This window comes from Poeciliopsis prolifica, unplaced genomic scaffold (assembly GCF_027474105.1).
Source record: "Poeciliopsis prolifica strain line A6 unplaced genomic scaffold, Auburn_PproV2 SCAFFOLD002, whole genome shotgun sequence".
Classification (NCBI taxonomy): Eukaryota; Metazoa; Chordata; class Actinopteri; order Cyprinodontiformes; family Poeciliidae; genus Poeciliopsis; species Poeciliopsis prolifica.
Window position 1 is genome coordinate 22,895,912 of NW_026562377.1, and position 20,335 is coordinate 22,916,246.

At 41.1% G+C, this 20,335-nt stretch overlaps 1 protein-coding gene and 1 long non-coding RNA gene across 4 annotated transcripts; one reads left to right on the forward strand and one right to left on the reverse strand.

Annotated features, from left to right (window-relative positions):
- Positions 1-259: 259 nt before the first annotated feature.
- Positions 260-6,153, forward strand: slc34a2b (solute carrier family 34 member 2b). Of its 2 annotated transcripts, none has more exons than XM_055050659.1 (13): positions 260-320; positions 1,395-1,442; positions 1,532-1,663; positions 1,750-1,878; positions 2,011-2,154; positions 2,619-2,730; positions 2,812-3,007; positions 3,089-3,184; positions 3,437-3,548; positions 3,991-4,158; positions 4,424-4,540; positions 4,622-4,746; positions 5,180-6,153. In XM_055050659.1, the coding sequence occupies exons 2-13, from the start codon at positions 1,397-1,399 to the stop codon at positions 5,723-5,725; spliced, it is 1,923 nt and encodes a 640-aa protein (XP_054906634.1). In that variant the 5' UTR covers positions 260-320; positions 1,395-1,396; the 3' UTR covers positions 5,726-6,153. The 2 variants fall into 2 exon arrangements, with proteins under 2 accessions (XP_054906634.1, XP_054906624.1); XM_055050649.1 differs by having other exon boundaries at positions 279-391.
- A 3,788-nt stretch (positions 6,154-9,941) lies between these two features.
- LOC129376532 (uncharacterized) lies at positions 9,942-11,757 on the reverse strand. 2 transcript variants are annotated; one of them, XR_008607773.1, is made up of 4 exons: positions 11,412-11,757; positions 10,423-10,512; positions 10,183-10,310; positions 9,942-10,089 (listed from the first exon to the last, which is right to left on the reverse strand). It is a non-coding gene; the product is annotated as an uncharacterized LOC129376532 (long non-coding RNA). The 2 variants fall into 2 exon arrangements; XR_008607772.1 differs by lacking the exon at positions 11,412-11,757 and having other exon boundaries at positions 10,423-11,002.
- Positions 11,758-20,335: the final 8,578 nt, after the last annotated feature.

The window sequence follows — 20,335 nt, forward strand, 5'->3', positions numbered from 1 at the left end:
TTTAACCCAAGATGATTCAAAGGAAGCTCCTCGCGTCGGTGAGTAACTATTATTAATCAGATTATTGGCTCCGTTTATCAGCCAGGCCGCGTTCAGTGTGTGCGTGTGTGTGCGTGTGTGTACCGCTGCTCCTCCTGCTGCTGCTGTTTGTACTCTGGCCCAAGGTGCGCAACCTTTGAACCGAGCGCGGAGGGAGGGAGGGAGGAAGAGCGCGCGCAGCAGCAGCTGTGCTCTATAAAAGCGGCGCGGCGCGTGGGAGCAGAGCGTCAGGTAACCCAGGTGAACACGGCGGCTCCAGACGCACGGGCGCTCATCTGCAGGTGAGGAAGACGCCGAGAGGAAACGGGCTGCAGACGGTTAGAGGGGGAAACGACCTTGTTCACGACTAGAGGTTATTTCTTTGACTCTGATGATGATTGTGGTTGTTTTTTGTTTTTTGGGTTTTTAATCAAACATTGAGAGCCTTTTTGTGTCTCATACTCCTGAAACTGTCACGCTTTTTGAACTGATCATAACTGAATCATTCAAAGTTCAGGTTACTGATTTAAAATAGGTCTCATTTTATATATGTGTGTGTGTGTGTGTGTGTGTGTGTGTGTGTGTGTGTGTGTGTGTGTGTGTGTGTGTGTGTGTGTGTGTGTAAATTTCTTTTATTATTTTAAAAAAAAATTGCCAATTAATTGTAGTTAAACGTAATAATTAACCATTAATTATGACGGACATTGCTTGTCACACAGTGTGACAAGCAATGTCCGTCATCCCTGTTAGTGATATATTTAAGTAGAAATTGTGATTTCTTTCCATGACTGATTGTTTTCTTGATTTTTTATGTGAACAGATTGTCCTTCTTTACTCCAGAAAAAAACAAAACTATTTGAAAGAGTTGAATTTATTCAGACAATGGGTTGAGATGAGCACCGGCCCGTTTCCTATGGCACCCAGACGCCATGGGAGACTTTAGTGCAAAGGTCATTTCGCAGATTTCGGGTTTATGCTCAAATTTTCACCGTCCGTAATGGAAACCTGAATCAGAAAGTCAAACATCAACGATCAACAGAACGATTGGAAAAGCAGCACTGGAACATTTTCACCCCACTTATAACTTTACATTTAGACTTTTCCAGATGAAAACTTTAATAACGGACACCTGCCCAACGGTGGTGGTTCACGTGACATCATTAAAAACAACAAAATGGCCTCGTCTGGATTTGTTTCTGTTTTTCACAAAACAGCCACTGCCAGCTCAGCAGGTTTTTCGTGTCTCTCTGTAGCGTCGCATTAACAATCGGTGTGATGACCAAAACCCCTAAAAGTCAGGACGGGCCCGCTTTGCATTTCTTTTGAATCCACCCATCCGACTTCATTCTTTCAACTTCTCGTCATTTCCCCAACAGTCATGGCACCGAGACCACAAGAGGGGAACGACTCGTCCTCCACCATGAGTAGGCGCTTTTTTGTTTTGTTTTGTTTTGGATACTTCTAAAGTCTTTCAAGCTGTCATTGACACCTGCGTTTTCCGATCTTTCATTAGGTGACAGGTCTAAGGGTAAAAATAAGGAAATGCCACCACCTTACGCCACCTTAGACCTGGAGAACGAGGCGTCTCCTGAGGACAATCCCTGGGATCTCCCAGAACTCAAAGACACCGGGATCAAGTGGTCAGGTGAGGCAGCTGGCCATTCTTATCCCAATCCCTTTTTTCTAAAAGCTGACTCTGACTCAGCATTTTTTTTTTATCCTGCCGCACAGAGCTGGATACACGAGGGAAGATAATGAGAGTGCTGACTGCCATTGTGAAGCAGATTCTGCTGCTCGGATTACTCTACCTGTTTATTTGCTCGCTGGATGTTCTCAGCTCTGCTTTCCAGCTAGTCGGAGGTGAAAACCAAATTAGTGCCGTGGGTCACTCTGACTCACTGTTCCGTCTTTGCACATTTATGCTCTGAATTAGACAATAGGGTGCTTTCGTGGTGTGTAACCTATTGAACCTTGAGGTCTGTGTATGTACAGGCAAAGCAGCTGGTGACATCTTCCAGGACAGCACCGTGTTATCCAACCCTGTGGCTGGGCTGGTGATCGGGGTGTTAGTCACAGTCCTGGTGCAAAGCTCCAGCACCTCCTCGTCTATTGTGGTCAGCATGGTGTCTTCTGGATGTAAGTAAGATTCTTTCTGGACACTATGAGGGTCTCACTGAATGATTGTTTTGAGCTAAAATACCTTTTCCAAAAAGTATTCCGAAGATTTTTATTTCCGTATTGAATGTGATATTAGTATTTTTGGAGCAGCCGAGCTCCAAAAGAGTCTGTATGAAAATCTATGGAGAGTTACGGATTAGGATACGAATACGACGTTCCGACCTGAAAGACCCGAAGCTCAACATCAACATGGAAGCATGCTAAAAGTCTATGCCAAAAATACAATAATCAATAATGTAATAACTTACGTGATTGTTAAAAAGTTCAAAAACAGAGGAATTAGTACATGACTGATTGCGAAGTGCCTTGAGACTTGAAAACTCAAGAGACGTTTTCTAATTCTTGATTTAGGCCAAGAGTAAATGCAATCATGACAGCAGGATTATTGAGACCCATCAATTGTCGCTTCTGCTTTTGTTCAGTGCTGGACGTCAAATCTGCAGTACCGATCATCATGGGGGCCAACATTGGCACATCGGTCACCAACACCATCGTGGCTGTGATGCAAGCTGGAGACCGAAATGAGTTCCGCAGGTAAACAGGAAGCAGGGAGGAATAAAATACAAAGGGTAACCTCCAGCAAAGTGTTTAACGCATTGTTTTCTTTGCTTTTAGGGCGTTCGCTGGCGCCACCGTCCACGACTTCTTCAATTGGCTGTCTGTGCTTGTCTTTCTGCCTTTGGAAGCAGCGACGGGCTTCCTCTTCAGACTCACCGACCTCCTGATCAAGTCCTTTAACATTGAGTCTGGAGAGAATGCGCCCGAGTTGCTGAAGGTCATCACGGACCCCCTCACCAGCTCCATCATCCAGGTGACAAAATGAGTCGAGATGGGAGGCTTGGGATTCACTGTTCAAGATTCGGGCAAATGAAACTCTTCCTTGTCCCCTCAGCTGGACAAATCGGTGATCAATGACATCGCAACTGGCTCTGCTGCAGCTAGGAACAAGAGTCTGGTTAAAAGATGGTGCAAGACAGAGAAAAACTTGGTAAGAAATCAGCAATTGCTGCAGCACATAAAGAAAAATCAGTGGCAAAAAATGAAGTCTTGGAATGATGAGAGAGTCTGTTATCCTTCCTCTAAATCACTGATATTGTCCTTCCCAATCTGTGACCACAGTGATTTCATTGTGTGAGGTAATGTTCTTTAAAAGGAATTAATGTTGTTTGCTAAAACAAAAAGATGGCTGTCTGCTGCTGGTTGCTTACTGTGTCCCCTCCCTGTTTTGGACATGTCTCAGACTTTCTGGAATACCACCGTAGAAAGCTGCCCTGCAGGTTACGTCTGCTGGATGGAGGGAAACGAGACCTGGACTGAGATGAACGAGACATTGATCAACAACCTTGAGAGATGTAATGCTTCCCTGAATGTTATTCTTCCCTTCTTTTTGGTGGGGGTGGTTAAGGGACTACAACAAAGCAGTCAGGACAACCTGATCCACTGAAGCTCAGTGAAACGTAAGCGGGCCATTTGGCCAAAAAAAGGCTCCTCTGACGTCTGGACAATGCCAACCTTTGAGACGCTGCAGTACCTCGGTTTATGGCCCGGCTTCAGTATCTATCTTAATGAATAAGTCTTTTCATGCAGCCTTTCTCCAGCTCAAGTCCATTACGTGGATCACTTACTCCAAGTATTCTGCTTGCGCTTAAAGCAAGTCACTTGTTAGGCTTTGTGTGCTTCATTCTTACCGCCTTCTTTTGCACAAGACACACTTCTAGCTGTCTCAAAAGCTTGAAATGTCTCAGAGAGTTACCAGTGAGGTCGCCCATTGTAAATGTTGACACTTATTTGCAGGCAAGCACATCTTCGTCTACGTTGACTTGCCGGACCTCGCCATAGGCCTGATTCTGCTGGCGCTCTCTCTGCTCGTCCTCTGCACCTGCCTCATCCTCATCGTCAAGCTGCTCAACTCTATGCTCAAAGGACAGGTGGCTGTGGTCATCAAGAAAGTGCTCAACACAGGTACAGACGTTAAGCACCACACGTTCCCCTGCTTCGTGAAAGGCCTGTTTGATAGTCAGCACACCTGCATCGTCGTAGTGATGCTTGATGAGCAGCACAGGTACAGTCCTCCTGTTGCTCCTGGCTGGACTCCCGGTCCAACAGTACTGGAGCGTCGCTCAGAGAGCTCAGGCACAAGTTCTGTTTTGCCAAAGTACTTGTGTGTTTTGTGGTAGTCATCGTACGCTACCAGCTCATTCGATCCAGACGTGTTGTTCCGTTCCAGACTTTCCCTTCCCCTTTGGTTGGGTTACTGGCTACATTGCAATTTTGGTGGGAGCCGGGATGACCTTCATCGTTCAGAGCAGCTCCGTCTTCACATCGGCTATAACGCCTCTCGTCGGTAAGTCGCCTCGGATCCACTTAAATTTTTGGGGTTTAATTTGACATCCAAACTTAAACCCTGCCTGTCTTCATTTCCCAGGTATCGGCGTCATTTCCCTTGAGAGAGCTTACCCGCTGACGCTGGGGTCAAACATCGGCACAACAACGACCGCCATTCTGGCCGCAATGGCTAGCACTGGAGACAAGCTAGCCAGCTCTATTCAGGTGTGTTGGTGCTCCAACAACCGAGATGTCATGCTGGTTTATGGTTGATTTTATTTAGACTGGCAAGGCAAATTACCAGAGTGGTCAGTGATCACATCTAAAAATAGGAGAGAATGAATTAATGTGGATAAAGTGTGTCTGAACGTAAGATATTTATTATTTTGAGAAATTACCACAAAATTGAGAGTGAAATGCCTGTGTGAAAACCATCAAAATATTGCAGCAAAAGTAAAGGCGTTTCTACCCATCTATTCTGGATAGCCTCTTTAAAACAACTGAGGGTAACATAGTTGCTTGATTGTGCTTCAAAATGGGACCATGTGCCTGGAAAACGCATAATACTGCCCCTCTAGTCAGCTTCCCATGCTTATTTTGTGCTTAATATTGTTTATTTGTTAATATGTGATTGTAATGTGTGTGTTCTCTTGCCTAGATTGCACTTTGCCACTTCTTCTTCAACGTTATGGGTATCCTCCTGTGGTATCCAATCCCCTTCATGCGGTTGCCCATCACATTAGCCAGAGTCCTGGGGAACAGAACTGCCAAGTACCGCTGGTTTGCAGCTCTCTACCTCGTCCTATGCTTCTTGGTGTTCCCCCTGATCGTGTTTGGACTGTCCATAGCTGGCTGGCAGGTCCTGGTCGGCGTCGGCGTGCCCATCGCGGCCCTCGCCATATTCGCGATTGTCATCAACGTGATGCAGTCACGGTGTCCCTGCTTCTTACCCAAGTTCCTCCGCAACTGGGACTTCCTGCCCCGGCCCCTGCACTCCATGGCGCCGTGGGACAAAGTGGTGACGAGCTCCATGTTCTTCTGCGGCAAACACTGCTGCTGCTGCTGCAAGTGCAGCAGCTGCTGCCGAAAGGACGACGAGGCGGAGAAGATCTCCAGGGCCAGCAGGAAGAGCCTGGCGACGTACGACAACCCCGCCATGTCCCGAGACGAAGACAAGACGTACGAGAGAGCGACTCAGTTCTGATTTCATCGGGGTGGGGGGAGCCGATACTTAATGCAACTGTTTTCTTGTGACACATTTCGTAATTGTTCATTCCTTCTCAGGTTGGGGTAAGGTGTTGATTATCTTGTGACAAACTGTAATAAATGCTGCCTGCCACCATGGAGACTACGGACAAAACTGACACACATGCTCTCATCGGGCCCGCCGTGTCGGGACGTCTGATGTCTAACGTTTCCAAAATCGATGTACATAGCGCCTGTCTTGTATAAGTTGATATATATGTGAATACAAGACTTTTTTTTATTATTATTTGAAATGAGTTTCACATCTGAGCATTTTGGATTCCAATGTAGCATTTTAAATTTCTTATTATTTGCCAATGCTAGCACTCAGTATTTAAAACTGTGTAATATTTGCACATTTAAAAACAAATGGCTATTTTTAAAGTACCACTTTGTCGTCTCTTGAATATGGTTTGTCTGTTATGTTCGTAAATTACAGCTGGCGATCATTTTTTGACATATTTAGCTAACTGGAGGCTCGGACTGAGCTGCTCCAGCAGGGTTCACACGACTGATGAGGATGTCGCACTGCAATAGAAGAGTCGTTTCTGTATTGTGCTCCAATTTCTGCTGCAAATATTTTTGTACACTTGAAATGAGACAAAACCAACTCACCAGTAACTTTTAAGCAAGATTTAGGAGTTTGCTTAGATGAAAAAGTGCCACTTCCAGCAATTATTCCACTTAATATAAGACGTTTCTCCCATGTTGTAAGTGAAAAAATCTGCTAATGAAACAAGTCCTTTTTCATCAATATTAAGGATTTTGTTGTTGTTGTTGTTTACTTAACACAAACTCCTGTATCTCTTGCTGAAGTTAATTGTTAGTTTTGCCTTATTTCATGTGCGCTAAGATATTTGCACTAGAAACTAAAGCAAAACTACTCGGAAAGACTTGGTGTTTTGTCACTGTAGCATTGCTGTGCTGAGCCAAGAACCCCAGTGATGAACGCATTCCTGTGTTTGCAACATTCCTGTGCTCACTGATGTAACAACAGGTTTGCAGAGAGATGAATGTTATTCTGAAACCACTTAATTGCAACGCAGGCAAAGCAACAAAAACAAGCAGCTGATTAGGTAGAATTTGCCCTTATACTACACTAGAGGCCATTTTCACACGTAGAGAAGTCATAAAAATATATATAGGCATGATTCGGGTTTAGATGAGACAAAGGTTATCAAGTTCTTAAAGTGGTAGGACAGATTGTTTTAAAGCTGGGCTTTGGTTGGGAGGCAATAGAAAATGCTCCTCTGTTGGCATATTATATTTTTATGCACACTTATTAGATATTTCAGAGGCTAAAATATTGATAAAGTTGGGGGGAATCTAAAAGTACGACTATGCTTTTCTGAAACAACCGTAACCTTTCACCCCACTTAGGGAAGTTTGGTCAAAGCGGCACAAGAGCAAATGAACCATTAGCCAAATTATAACAAATCCCCTGAAGGCTATGTCAGTCATTTCTATCCATACAAATGGTTGGAAATACTTTGTTCAAATTATTAATGCACAGAGAATATATTGAATGCTGTTTATTTTGGTTCCAAATGAAATATTTCAGTTTTACAACAGCAAACAAACAAACAAACAAAAAAGGTTGGAAATCAGCCTGATCTCTTTACATGTACGAAAATAAAATGCAGCAAAAGTCATGTCACACATTACATATTGACCGCTCATGGTATAGTGACGGAAGCCCACTTTTTTGACTTTTTGATAACACACACATTTCCTTTCCCTTTTTTAAAAAAAAAAAAATAATAACAAGAAAAGAAAAAGCGGAATTGTCCCTTTAAACACGGTTGGAGTGAGCACGGTGACCCGAGGCCCATAATAAACGCTCTACCACCCACACTGCCACACCTGCGCACCTTCTCCTCAGGTATTTCGAACTGAAAGAGATTTGCTGGACTTGTCATACATTGCATTCAGTCTGAAATCACACTCTGTTCTGTTCACGTGAACACAGCACAATCATAATTCATCTCTAGCCATCGGTTTCAGTGCAGTGGAAAACCACAGGTATAGGGGGAGAAGGAGCCGAGTGGCCCCAGTGTGTTGCTGTGCCACAGGAGCCATGTGTCAGATCGCAAACATGGCATCATTCATGCTCATGGCCCATAAACCCATCCTAAACAATTGTCGATTTGTCACTTTTATTGGTTAACAGGGGATCTTTTAATAAGTGTGTAAAATAAAAAGTATAAAAATAAAAATAAAAAAAGCAGCAGGTGAGTTATGAGCTCAGTCGGTCACGGCCTGTGTCCTCATCAGGGTTAAACTCAGCGGTTCTGTGAAGGACTTTTATCATCTGCAGAATTCAACCATAAAACCTACTGGATCATGCACAAAAAAAAAACAAAAAAACAAAAGCGGCTGCAACGACTCAGAGGGTAATATCAGCTGGCAGAATGAATGCAACACAGAAGAGTGGAAAAATGTCAAGTGTAAATATTCAGCAGGACTTTATCAGCTCTCAAAAGCCACTATCAGGTCCAGCGCCGGTGTATCGCCTGTTGAATTTCAGGTGCCCTCCAGTTTCACCTCAGAAATGACCAGAGTAGTTGGCTACAGGGGGCTTTTCTTATGAAGGGGGGAGAGGACCAACAGAACCAAATGGATCAACTGATGGGAATTTTTTTAAAAAAATAATTAATTATAGTTTGTTGGATGTGCAGCCCTTCAAATGTTTCACGGCCTTTTAAGTGAGCCGTATCGCGCAATAAACTGAATTAGGAACGCTCAAGGTCACTGGCGCTATCAGCTCATTAAAACTTGGCAGCATAACTGCTCAGCTGGGGATCATAAAGCGCTTTTAACTCCATAACCACTACAGATCACTGTTTTTGTTTTATTTTATTATTGTTATTATGTGTATTTTATTCTGGTTTTCTCCACTTCTGGTTGCATTTGTTTGGTAACTGCGTTCACTTTTGCACACAGTCTCGTCTTGATTTATGATGTTATCAAACATGCTGAAGCGATTCTCGTAATCTTTTTTACTTTAGAAATTAGTGCGCCTGATGGAAACAAGTACATTTCCATCATTTTACTTGTTAAATTTGTGCAATAAACTTTATGCAAAAGCAGCATTGTGCTGTTTAAAGACATTTCAATGAGATGTTAGAGTTGTTTTTTTCCCCCATCTGTCTGAAATATCGAGCACCATTGCAGTGAACTTTATTAAAATATTGCTGTGCACTGCAGCTCAGCTGGCTGACATCAAGCTCCCATATCTTTCTCTTGCCTACAAAAAAGACAAATTCACCTGTTTTCAGGTTTGTTAAGAGACAAAAAAGTTGACTTTTTGACTATTTAAAGCAAATTCACCACCAAGTATCATCTTTTGAGATTCTCACGAGAAGCGAAGCGTAAAAGATGATGCCGTTCCGCAAACCAACATCTGAGTTCAGTGGCTTTTTAACGTTTTCTCTTAAGATTTCTGATCAAAATAACCATAAATGAATGCCGTAGATAATATTATATCTGCAACAACTGATAGATCTCATTGCCAGCTGCTAGGTGAAATATTAACCGTCGGCACCCTGTGTACACACAGACCGCAGTGATTTGCAAATCCTTTTTCAGACGACGTCTTCCTGTTCAGGTGGAAAACTTTATCGGGTTCTTGCAAATATTCACTCGTTTTGGAATTTGGTGCCTGCAACACGTCCCAAAAAGCAAATAAGGGAATGAAATCACTCTGTTCTTGGCGTGCGGCCACCACAAGACTGTTGCGTTGTCATGTGAAAACACCAAAACAATGTTTTCAATTTTTAAATACCAAGCATAGTGTTTGTTGCTGCAGATTTTGACCTGTTAAAACTGGTTTTAACCGGTTTTTTGGACATGTTTTTATGCATTCATTTGAAAAATGTGGAAGGCACGAATCCTAATTAATCATAATGTTTTTTGTTTTTGTGGAACAAGAAAAAACAAAGCAAACCAATTGTCTACATAGAACTGCTGTTGTGTTGTGTGGAAACATATTAACTCTTTAACTTGTGTTTGAATGTTAATTTTAACTATATGAAAGTGAAATTTCTGTTTCCCATCAAAAACAGATCAACTGTTGTGTGCAGATAACCAGGGCCGTGCAGAGACTAGTAAAGGGGCAGGCGCTCAAAAAAAAAAGGGCACATCAAATCACATTTCAGGACAGAATATTAAAGTCACACAGCTCTCAGAGTTTAATTAACAATGATAGATTATAAAATTGTGAGACATACAATCAAAGAACATCTGCTTGGGTTGCTGTACTTGCAGTGGAGATGAAGACGGTCCATTCAGAAAAGCAGAGCTGCATCAAACTTTAACGTGGAACTGCAGGAAAAAAACAAAAGCAAAAATGTAACTAATGCATGTCACTATGAGAAAAGACTACTCTAATTGTGTTTTAGTGTATTTTGTAAGTACCTATGTACATTTTCTTCAATCTTTCCTCTTCTTTTTTTCTTGTCAGTTTCTCTTTTCTTTTTTCCCTCATTGTCTCATCTTCTCTGTGTTGAGTGAAGTCTTATTTATTTCAGTCTCTTGCCTTTTAACTGTTTAAAAACAAATTTCAAACTTTTAAGCATTTTTTGCTGTTTTTGTTCTCTTTTGTTCATAGCAACAGTTTTCTGCTGGTCATGTCTCGAAGAATGTTAATAACCTCACTGTGAATGATTGGTACAGTTGACCCAGTTGGTCAACAATCCACTCTTTCTTTTTTGTTTCTGACGTCTCTCTTTACGTGGCGTCTTTGAACTGAAAAAAGCAAAACAAAGAATTATGATCAGAACACTATAATAAACCACACTACCAATTCTTTACCCTAGTGTTTAAACCAGTATGTTTTTCAGTCCATAGCATAACAATATTAATTTCAGAGAAAATGAGACCTCTCCTATGGAGTTCAATTTGTTTCACAATTATTCAATTAAAATACTAACCTCAATTAAATAATATAAAATTGTGATCAAGACATTTTGAATTGTAACATTTTTTTCAACAAAAAAAGTTTAACTTAAATTTTTTTTTTAAACTGAAATCACAATTTTTTATCTCATGACTTTAAAAAATTATTTGCAAAACAAACAAACTTATTTGCGCATGTCAGAAATCTTTGCTTGCTATTCAAAGTTTTGCTTGCGATTCTCACATAACGTCTGGGGAGAGCCTAAAATCAAAACCAAAGATTTCTGATGTGTGCAAATAAAAGTTTATGTTTGCCCCTTCATTAATGACATGCTTTATTGGACAGAAACACTTTGATTATTACATACATTATATCTATCATGGTAGTTCAGGATGAGTTATTTTTAATTCTAAATGAATATCCTTGTTGGACTTTTATTTAAATTCTCCTTCAAGATACATTTACCTAACGCTAGAATAAATGCAATATACATCATTCACCAAAGAAAATTAGAAAATCGGACATATATCCATTATGGAGATGATAGGTTTTGGACGGGCGATGTGGCCCTATTGCATAAGTAATACTGAAGAAAGACTACTGTCATTAACAATACAGGGAAGCTATTTAGTTACCTTGCTTTGCTAGCAAAGTCATTAGCGAGCAGCTAGCTCATAGCACAACAACAACAGCCTAATGTCTGATGATAAAAATACTGGATCGATAGATAAGAACAGCTTTTCCTCACCTGTCTGTCTCCTCCCGCTCAGTTTATTCAGAGAAAGGCGGACTTAGAGACTTGTATTCTCTAAGACGCCTGTCTTGTTATATTTCATTTCTGCTTAAACCGCGACTCCGTGCTGAAGGAGAAACGATACAACATTTAACGTTTTCCGTTATCTGACAGTAGCAAGCCGACTCCAGTGTTTTCACCAAAAATAATTTTTTTCAGTTCACCAAAAGCTGTTTTGTAATCTGGAACGTCGCTAGCTTGAGCTCCGCAGTTAGCCGCCTTATCTCACCGCGCGAGAGGCAAGTGCGTCGTGCGTCACGGGCAAAAGGTCAAAGGTAACAATGTGACCGGAGGGCTTATTGTGTTGTTTTTCTTGCAAAGTAATAATAATAATAATAATAATAATAATAATAATAATAATAATATAATAATAATAATAATAATAATAATAATAATAATAATAGTAATATAGTAATAATTGTAGTACATGTGTAAGGAAAAAAAAACCCAAAAGGGCACTTGGGGCCTTGGAGCAAAAGGGGCAGGTGCTCAAGCCCCCAAAGCACCCCCCTCTGCACGCGCCTGTTGACGCCTATAAACTTTGTTGAAATTCTGTCCTTGGTTTGAACAAAATACATAAATAAATAAAAAGATAAATAAATAAATGAAGTACAAACTACAAAAGACATCAAATTTAAATCAGAAGCGTCAGCATTTGGAAGACTGGCTCTGTATTTAATTGGTATCAGACCCCAAAATGTATTTCTTACAGAAAAACTAAATTTAAATAAAACAATTTAAAAGCAGAATCAATTTCAATTGAACTGAAATGTATCCGCTTTAGTTACCTTTTCTAAACAAAAGGAATGGCAAAAATCACAGTCTTCATAATAACCAACAGAATATTATAATCATCCTTGGTTGAACATTGAGGAGCTTCCTCCTTATTTCCACTTTGCTTTGCAGAACTTGGAATTAATATGTGTCAGTAAAGCATTTTGGAATTTAAATCTGAATTGAATTTGAATTCCCTGTTGATGTGCCACCCATTGGGCCCCATTCTGTGGCCGCCCCTGCTGCCATGAGACATTTCCCTCTGAACCACAGGAACCATTTCTTCTTCTTCTTCAACATCACACACAAGCAAGACAAAGAGGACACTCTGTGAATATCTTGTTGTGCGGAAAAGTTTCAGATAAATTTACCCTCCAAAAGTCATCATTCTGTCATATCTGTGACATATATTTTCGGATTTCTCAGCAGAAAAAAGAGGGGTAGGAATGACGCAACGTGACAGTTTTTACGACTCAGCGAACACTTACTGCGTCTCCCTGCCTGTTAATAATAATAATAACAATAGTAATATAGTAATATAGTAATAATTGTAGTACATGTGTAAGGAAAAAAAAAAAAACCAAAAGGGCACTTGGGGCCATGGAGCAAAAGGGGCAGGTGCTCAAGCCCCCAAAGCACCCCCCTCTGCACGAGCCTCCAGATAACACCTTTCTGCAACAACGGACCACACTTATCATTTCTAAAAACAGAAAACTGTGTCCTTTTACTGTAGAAGTAAAAAAAAAAAAAAAAGTCACAATAAATTTCCAACAACAGCAGCTTCGGGTTGCACACATTTGCAGTCTTTTTCTTTTCATTATCATGACATTCTCGGCTCCTGGAGAAGCTGCGCTGCCGCCGCGGCACCGCTCGCTCCATCGGTAAAGAACGGCGTTGGCCGGAGCGTCCAGATACTACCAATACTACCGCCCTCCCAAAACGAGAGAGGGGAGAAATTATTTGCCACCTGATGTCAGTTCCATAAACGATAAACCTGGGCTCCTATAAACCGATGCATGATGGGACAAATGAAGTTGTTTTATGTAAACAGCTGCTGTGGAAAAAAAAAAAAGAAAAATCTGTGTGGAAAAGCTCAAGCTTGAGATCAAGCTGGCAAATGGCAAAGAGCAAATTTCTTGAATTTCTCTGTGTTTTGCAAACGGAGAACACACAGCAACCACAGCACAACAGCTGTACCTACAATGAGTTCTGACTTGGAGCTGCAAGCTCTCGCAATATAAAGGATTCTTTACACAACATGGTCACTCCCTGACCCAGAGCCAATTGAACAGGTTTACTGGCCAGGCATGTAGCCACAGGATGGACAGGATTCCATCTCTTCCTTACTGAAAGGTCACTTAATTATTTAGTTGACAAACATCTTCTTGGTCAAAATATGGGAGTTTCCAAAAATTAGATGCCTTTGGAACAATTTTCCACACCAAAAACATTGTAAGACCTCATACGTTCTCTGAGCTTCTAACATTCAAATTTGTTAGACCTTAGGCCTTATTTCATCTTACTGTTTTTACCTAAACTTTCTGTTGTTATCTGTTCACAAACACTGGTGCTTTATTTTAGTCACTGACAGCCTGCTGGAACCTTTCCAAGCAATACTACCAATACTACCGCCCTCCCAAAACGAGAGAGGGGAGAAATTATTTGCCACCTGATGTCAGTTCCACGCTAACCGGCTCGGCGAAGAGCAGCTGACTTCGCTATTTAGTGCAGAATTAAAGCTCTGTCGTGGGTTTACTGAAGTACCAAGTTGCAGTGGCGAAAACTGGATTTACATCCAAACGAGGCGCTGCTGCTGCAGGCTGATTAGCCTGTATGAATTGTGTTATTATTTCTTTTAAATTTTATTTTTATTATTTTAGTCATTTAACAGTAGTATTGTTCAGTCTGTTAAAACATGCCGGTCAAGGAGTTTCTGAAGGATCAGTTAGACAGGTTTCCTTTTGACCTTTCCAAGCAGAGGTCAAAAAAAAAAAAAAAAACTGGATTTACATCCAAACGAGGCGCTGCTGCTGCAGGCTGATTAGCCTGTTGTCCGACCTCAGGGTCGCGTGCTCCCTGGGTCCTCCTGCCTTTGCTTTATGGCACTGTGAAGTATGAATTGTGTTATTATTTCTTTTAAATTTTATTTTTATTATTTTAGTCATTTAACAGTAGTATTGTTCAGTCTGTTAAAACATGCCGGTCAAGGAGTTTCTGAAGGATCAGTTAGACAGGTTTCCTTTTGACCTCTGCTTGGAAAGGTCAAAAGGAAACCTGTCTAACTGATCCTTCAGTTAGGCTAATCGGACAACAGGCTAATCAGCCTGCAGCAGCAGCGCCTCGTTTGGATGTAAATCCAGTTTTTGTTTTTTTTTTGACCTCTGCTTGGAAAGGTCAAAAGGAAACCTGTCTAACTGATCCTTCAGTTAGGCTAATCGGACAACAGGCTAATCAGCCTGCAGCAGCAGCGCCTCGTTTGGATGTAAATCCAGTTTTTTTTTTTTTTTTGACCTCTGCTTGGAAAGGTCAAAAGGAAACCTGTCTAACTGATCCTTCAGAAACTCCTTGACCGGCATGTTTTAACAGACTGAACAATACTACTGTTAAATGACTAAAATAATAAAAATAAAATTTAAAAGAAATAATAACACAATTCATACAGGCTAATCAGCCTGCAGCAGCAGCGCCTCGTTTGGATGTAAATCCAGTTTTCGCCACTGCAACTTGGTACTTCAGTAAACCCACGACAGAGCTTTAATTCTGCACTAAATAGCGAAGTCAGCTGCTCTTCGCCGAGCCGGTTAGCGTGGAACTGACATCAGGTGGCAAATAATTTCTCCCCTCTCTCGTTTTGGGAGGGCGGTAGTATTGGTAGTATTGCTTGGAAAGGTTCCAGCAGGCTGTCAGTGACTAAAATAAAGCACCAGTGTTTGTGAACAGATAACAACAGAAAGTTTAGGTAAAAACAGTAAGATGAAATAAGGCCTAAGGTCTAACAAATTTGAATGTTAGAAGCTCAGAGAACGTATGAGGTCTTACAATGTTTTTGGTGTGGAAAATTGTTCCAAAGGCATCTAATTTTTGGAAACTCCCATATTTTGACCAAGAAGATGTTTGTCAACTAAATAATTAAGTGACCTTTCAGTAAGGAAGAGATGGAATCCTGTCCATCCTGTGGCTACATGCCTGGCCAGTAAACCTGTTCAATTGGCTCTGGGTCAGGGAGTGACCATGTTGTGTAAAGAATCCTTTATATTGCGAGAGCTTGCAGCTCCAAGTCAGAACTCATTGTAGGTACAGCTGTTGTGCTGTGGTTGCTGTGTGTTCTCCGTTTGCAAAACACAGAGAAATTCAAGAAATTTGCTCTTTGCCATTTGCCAGCTTGATCTCAAGCTTGAGCTTTTCCACACAGATTTTTCTTTTTTTTTTTTCCACAGCAGCTGTTTACATAAAACAACTTCATTTGTCCCATCATGCATCGGTTTATAGGAGCCCAGGTTTATTGTCCATCTGGACGCTCCGGCCAACGCCGTTCTTTACCGATGGAGCGAGCGGTGCCGCGGCGGCAGCGCAGCTTCTCCAGGAGCCGAGAATGTCATGATAATGAAAAGAAAAAGACTGCAAATGTGTGCAACCCGAAGCTGCTGTTGTTGGAAATTTATTGTGACTTTTTTTTTTTTTTACTTCTACAGTAAAAGGACACAGTTTTCTGTTTTTAGAAATGATAAGTGTGGTCCGTTGTTGCAGAAAGGTGTTATCTGGAGGCTCGTGCAGAGGGGGGTGCTTTGGGGGCTTGAGCACCTGCCCCTTTTGCTCCATGGCCCCAAGTGCCCTTTTGGTTTTTTTTTTTTTTCCTTACACATGTACTACAATTATTACTATATTACTATATTACTATTGTTATTATTATTATTAACAGGCAGGGAGACGCAGTAAGTGTTCGCTGAGTCGTAAAAACTGTCACGTTGCGTCATTCCTACTCCTCTTTTTTCTGCTGAGAAATCCGAAAATATATGTCACAGATATGACAGAATGATGACTTTTGGAGGGTAAATTTATCTGAAACTTTTCCGCACAACAAGATATTCACAGAGTGTCCTCTTTGTCTTGCTTGTGTGTGATGTTGAAGAAGAAGAAGAAATGGTTCCTGTGGTTCAGAGGGAAATGTCTCATGGCAGCAGGGGCGGCCACAGAATGGGGCCCAATGGGTGGCATATCAACAGGGAATTCAAATTCAATTCAGATTTAAATTCCAAAATGCTTTACTGACACATATTAATTCCAAGTTCTGCAAAGCAAAGTGGAAATAAGGAGGAAGCTCCTCAATGTTCAACCAAGGATGATTATAATATTCTGTTGGTTATTATGAAGACTGTGATTTTTGCCATTCCTTTTGTTTAGAAAAGGTAACTAAAGCGGATACATTTCAGTTCAATTGAAATTGATTCTGCTTTTAAATTGTTTTATTTAAATTTAGTTTTTCTGTAAGAAATACATTTTGGGGTCTGATACCAATTAAATACAGAGCCAGTCTTCCAAATGCTGACGCTTCTGATTTAAATTTGATGTCTTTTGTAGTTTGTACTTCATTTATTTATTTATCTTTTTATTTATTTATGTATTTTGTTCAAACCAAGGACAGAATTTCAACAAAGTTTATAGGCGTCAACAGGCACGTGCAGAGGGGGGTGCTTTGGGGGCTTGAGCACCTGCCCCTATTGCTCCATGGCCCCAAGTGCCCTTTTGGGTTTTTTTTCCCTTACACATGTACTACAATTATTACTATATTACTATTATTATTATTATTACTATTATTATTATTATTACTTTGCAAGAAAAACAACACAATAAGCCCTCTGGTCACATTGTTACCTTTGACCTTTTGCCCGTGACGCACGACGCACTTGCCTCTCGCGCGGTGAGATAAGGCGGCTAACTGCAGAGCTCAAGCAGCTCTGCTTTTCTGAATGGACCGTCTTCATCTCCACTGCAAGTACAGCAACCCAAGCAGATGTTCTTTGATTGTATGTCTCACAATTTTATAATCTATCATTGTTAATTAAACTCTGAGAGCTGTGTGACTTTAATATTCTGTCCTGAAATGTGATTTGATGTGCCCTTTTTTTTTTTTGAGCGCCTGCCCCTTTACTAGTCTCTGCACGGCCCTGGGCATCAACAAAATACCTTCAAGGTCCACCGTTCTGCCAAATTCACTTTTACGTATGTTTCTGTGCCTCTGTTTGTGTATCTCCTGCTTGCCCAACAGCAAAATAATGAAAATCGATGGACAAATTATTGTGCAACTCCAAGCCCAGTCCAGCACCTCGCCTGGCAACCTGCGACATTGTCAAAAAAAGTTGTGGTTTGCGCAAAACAGTTTTAAAAATCTGCCAAAAAAATCTGTTTCAAGGTAGACCTGAGAAACTACGAAAATAATCTAAAATTTCGAGAGGGAATCTAAAGCACTGATTTTACCACGCTGGTACTGATCTGATAATGATACCGACTTGGTGCCAATATTATCGATATTTCTGGATCGATACGCCCACTTCTAGTATCTACGCAGTTTCCTGCTGCAGTTTTCATGAAGACAGACAGAGATCTGATTTATTTCTGTGGTTCAAACTCAACTAAAGCTTTTAGATTTGCATTGTAAGTCCACTTACAATCCACCTGAAGCATAAAAAAAAAAAAAATCAAAAAATGAACTAATTTCTTAATTTCTTCTAATATGAATCTGATAAAACATATTATTTCTTTTGGCTCAGAGTTATTCCACGCCTGAGTCGACGTTCACCTCCCCAGAGTGATGAATGTAGCACAAGGGAGGGCGGATTCATCCTGAATAACTCCTTTATTCGTGCTTGCGCTAAGTGGTGACAGCTCAGACTGAGCAACCCAGTGTGACCTCTGACCCCTGGGGACCTGCTCACTCTCCCTGAGGAGCAGAAGTCGCTATCTAGCCGATGACCTGAGTCGTCTCATGTAGCTTTTCCACACGCACAGAAAAAAAGCCCTGATGCAGCGTGTGTGGGCGCAGCACAGGAGCACAGAACATTTTATTCGTTATGTTGGCCGGTGACACATTTGTGGAAAGCTCCGCTCTGACCTCGAGTCAGGCTGGGAGTTGTATCATTTCGCGAAGAAAATGTCTTGTTTGGCCGCAGAACACTTGATAACGTTCCCGACTGAAACCAGATCGCTCGCTCACTCGCCCAGTAGCTGCGTTAGAGCGCGAACTTGTTAACAGCTTCCTGTATGTGGCGGCTTGGAGACGCTCCTCCCGCTCTTCTCGGAAACATTTTGGCATCAAAAGAATTCCTCAGGAAAGAATGTTTCCAGAAACAAACCCGTCTTCGGGCGGCTAATTAATACCGCCCGAAGACGGGTTGACCGCTGGACAAAAATCCCTTAACAGTGATTAGATAGCAGCCTGTCTATTCTGGGAGTGCGTTTTCATCTGAATTGCCTTTTATCATGTCATTATCATCCGTGAGTATTCTTCCCAGGTGTTTCCAAAGTCCAGCTGAGGTTGGACAATCTTCTTTGGAACCGGTCTCTCTGCAGGAGTGGTATAATGAGATGGCGATTAAATGATATACAGAGCACTTGCCGGGAAAATTCCTCCCTTTGAACCTTTTCGCAAGTTGTTAAAAGGACGGTATGATGTAAAACTAAGTTTTTTTTAGCTTTATGTCATGTTATAATGGTATTCCCTCACCGAAAACATACATGGGAGTGTTTCTTTGGTCCTGTCACGCATGTTTGAGAAATCCTTTAATCAAAATGCCTGGTTGGATTTAGCCCCGCCTTTGAGACAAAGCTCCTCCTCCCTGCAGCTAACACTTCGGTGCTTCCAGCTCACAGAGCAACCCTCCCCACAACTCTCCCTCCTCAGCTCCTTCAGACTAGCCAGCGGCAATTAGCAAACCATCCGGTGGAATAGAGGAGGCATGTTGTGGTGACTTCCTGTTTCAGAAAGAGCAGAGAACCCATTTCATGGCCTTAAATTGCAAAGTCAAATCTATTTTGAGTCATATCTGATATATACAGCATTTTAATAACTGAAGTTAACATACTTACTTAATTGTGCTATAAACATTGTGCTATTTCTCAATTTCCCTTCTTTTCTTCCCTATTCATTTTTTTTCTTTTTTTGCAAATAATCTTAAAATGTGGCATCCGATCCTGTTCAGCTCACTAGAATCACTTTTGCTGCGACGGCAGCCGCGGGCCACCGCACGTCCACGGAGAAACAAACAACAACAAAGCAGCTAACGTCAAGTTTCTGAAATGGTTTCCCCTAAAACCTCACTTAGATTTTATGGTAATTGTATTCATTGTACTTTCCAGCCTGATGTATGCAAGGCAGAACAAAAAAAACTTAAATGAACAAGAGAACAGGGTCAAACATGGGAGCAAAATTGAAGTAGAAGTAAAAAAGAAACTGTGGATTCTGATATTACTCTGGTTCTATATATATTTATGAGTCTGGATGCATCATTATTTTTGGACTACAGTGCAGTTTTCTGTTACACATCAGTCCGTCTGTGGAAAAAGACACATTCAGGAAGTGAAGAATCACAGCAAGTCCATCAATTTGAACAACTAAAATCTTGGAGTGAGAAGTGCATGCCAAACTGTTAAGATTCGAAAAATTGGCCCTTGGGTATGGAGGACCAAAACTGACAAAATAAGAAATAAAAGCATAAATATATATTTAGTTCTTCCTTGTTCTCACACGAGTTTCCGTCAAGAAATGTATGGGAATATGTTTTCCTTTTCATTTCCCCTAAAATTGCATTTTTGTCAATAAAAGTTGATATTTTGTTCCTTTTCTTCCTCCATATTTGGGCATCCAGACATTATTTAAAAGAAATAAAAAAATGAAACCATAAGTGGATCACCCATAAGTGGATCACCCGTTTTCCAGCTGTGACAAGGAACAGTCGTAGTAAATCTATTTAGCTCAAAAATAATTTCAGGTTTTAATTTAATTTATTCTTTTTTTTTAACCTCTTCTTAGCCAAACTGAGCCTCAAATCTGAACTTCCAGCTGTTGTCGTGGAGCTGTTCACCCTCTTCACCGTTTGATTTGTGTGTCT

Bases quoted from the DNA above. Each gene is read 5' to 3' on its own strand.
- slc34a2b (XM_055050659.1), top strand. From the start codon at position 1,397: ATGGCACCGAGACCACAAGAGGGGAACGACTCGTCCTCCACCATGA. The intron at 1,879-2,010 runs GTGAAAACCAAA...GTGTATGTACAG, and splicing joins TGCTTTCCAGCTAGTCGGAG to GCAAAGCAGCTGGTGACATC. The intron at 4,541-4,621 runs GTAAGTCGCCTC...TTCATTTCCCAG, and splicing joins GGCTATAACGCCTCTCGTCG to GTATCGGCGTCATTTCCCTT.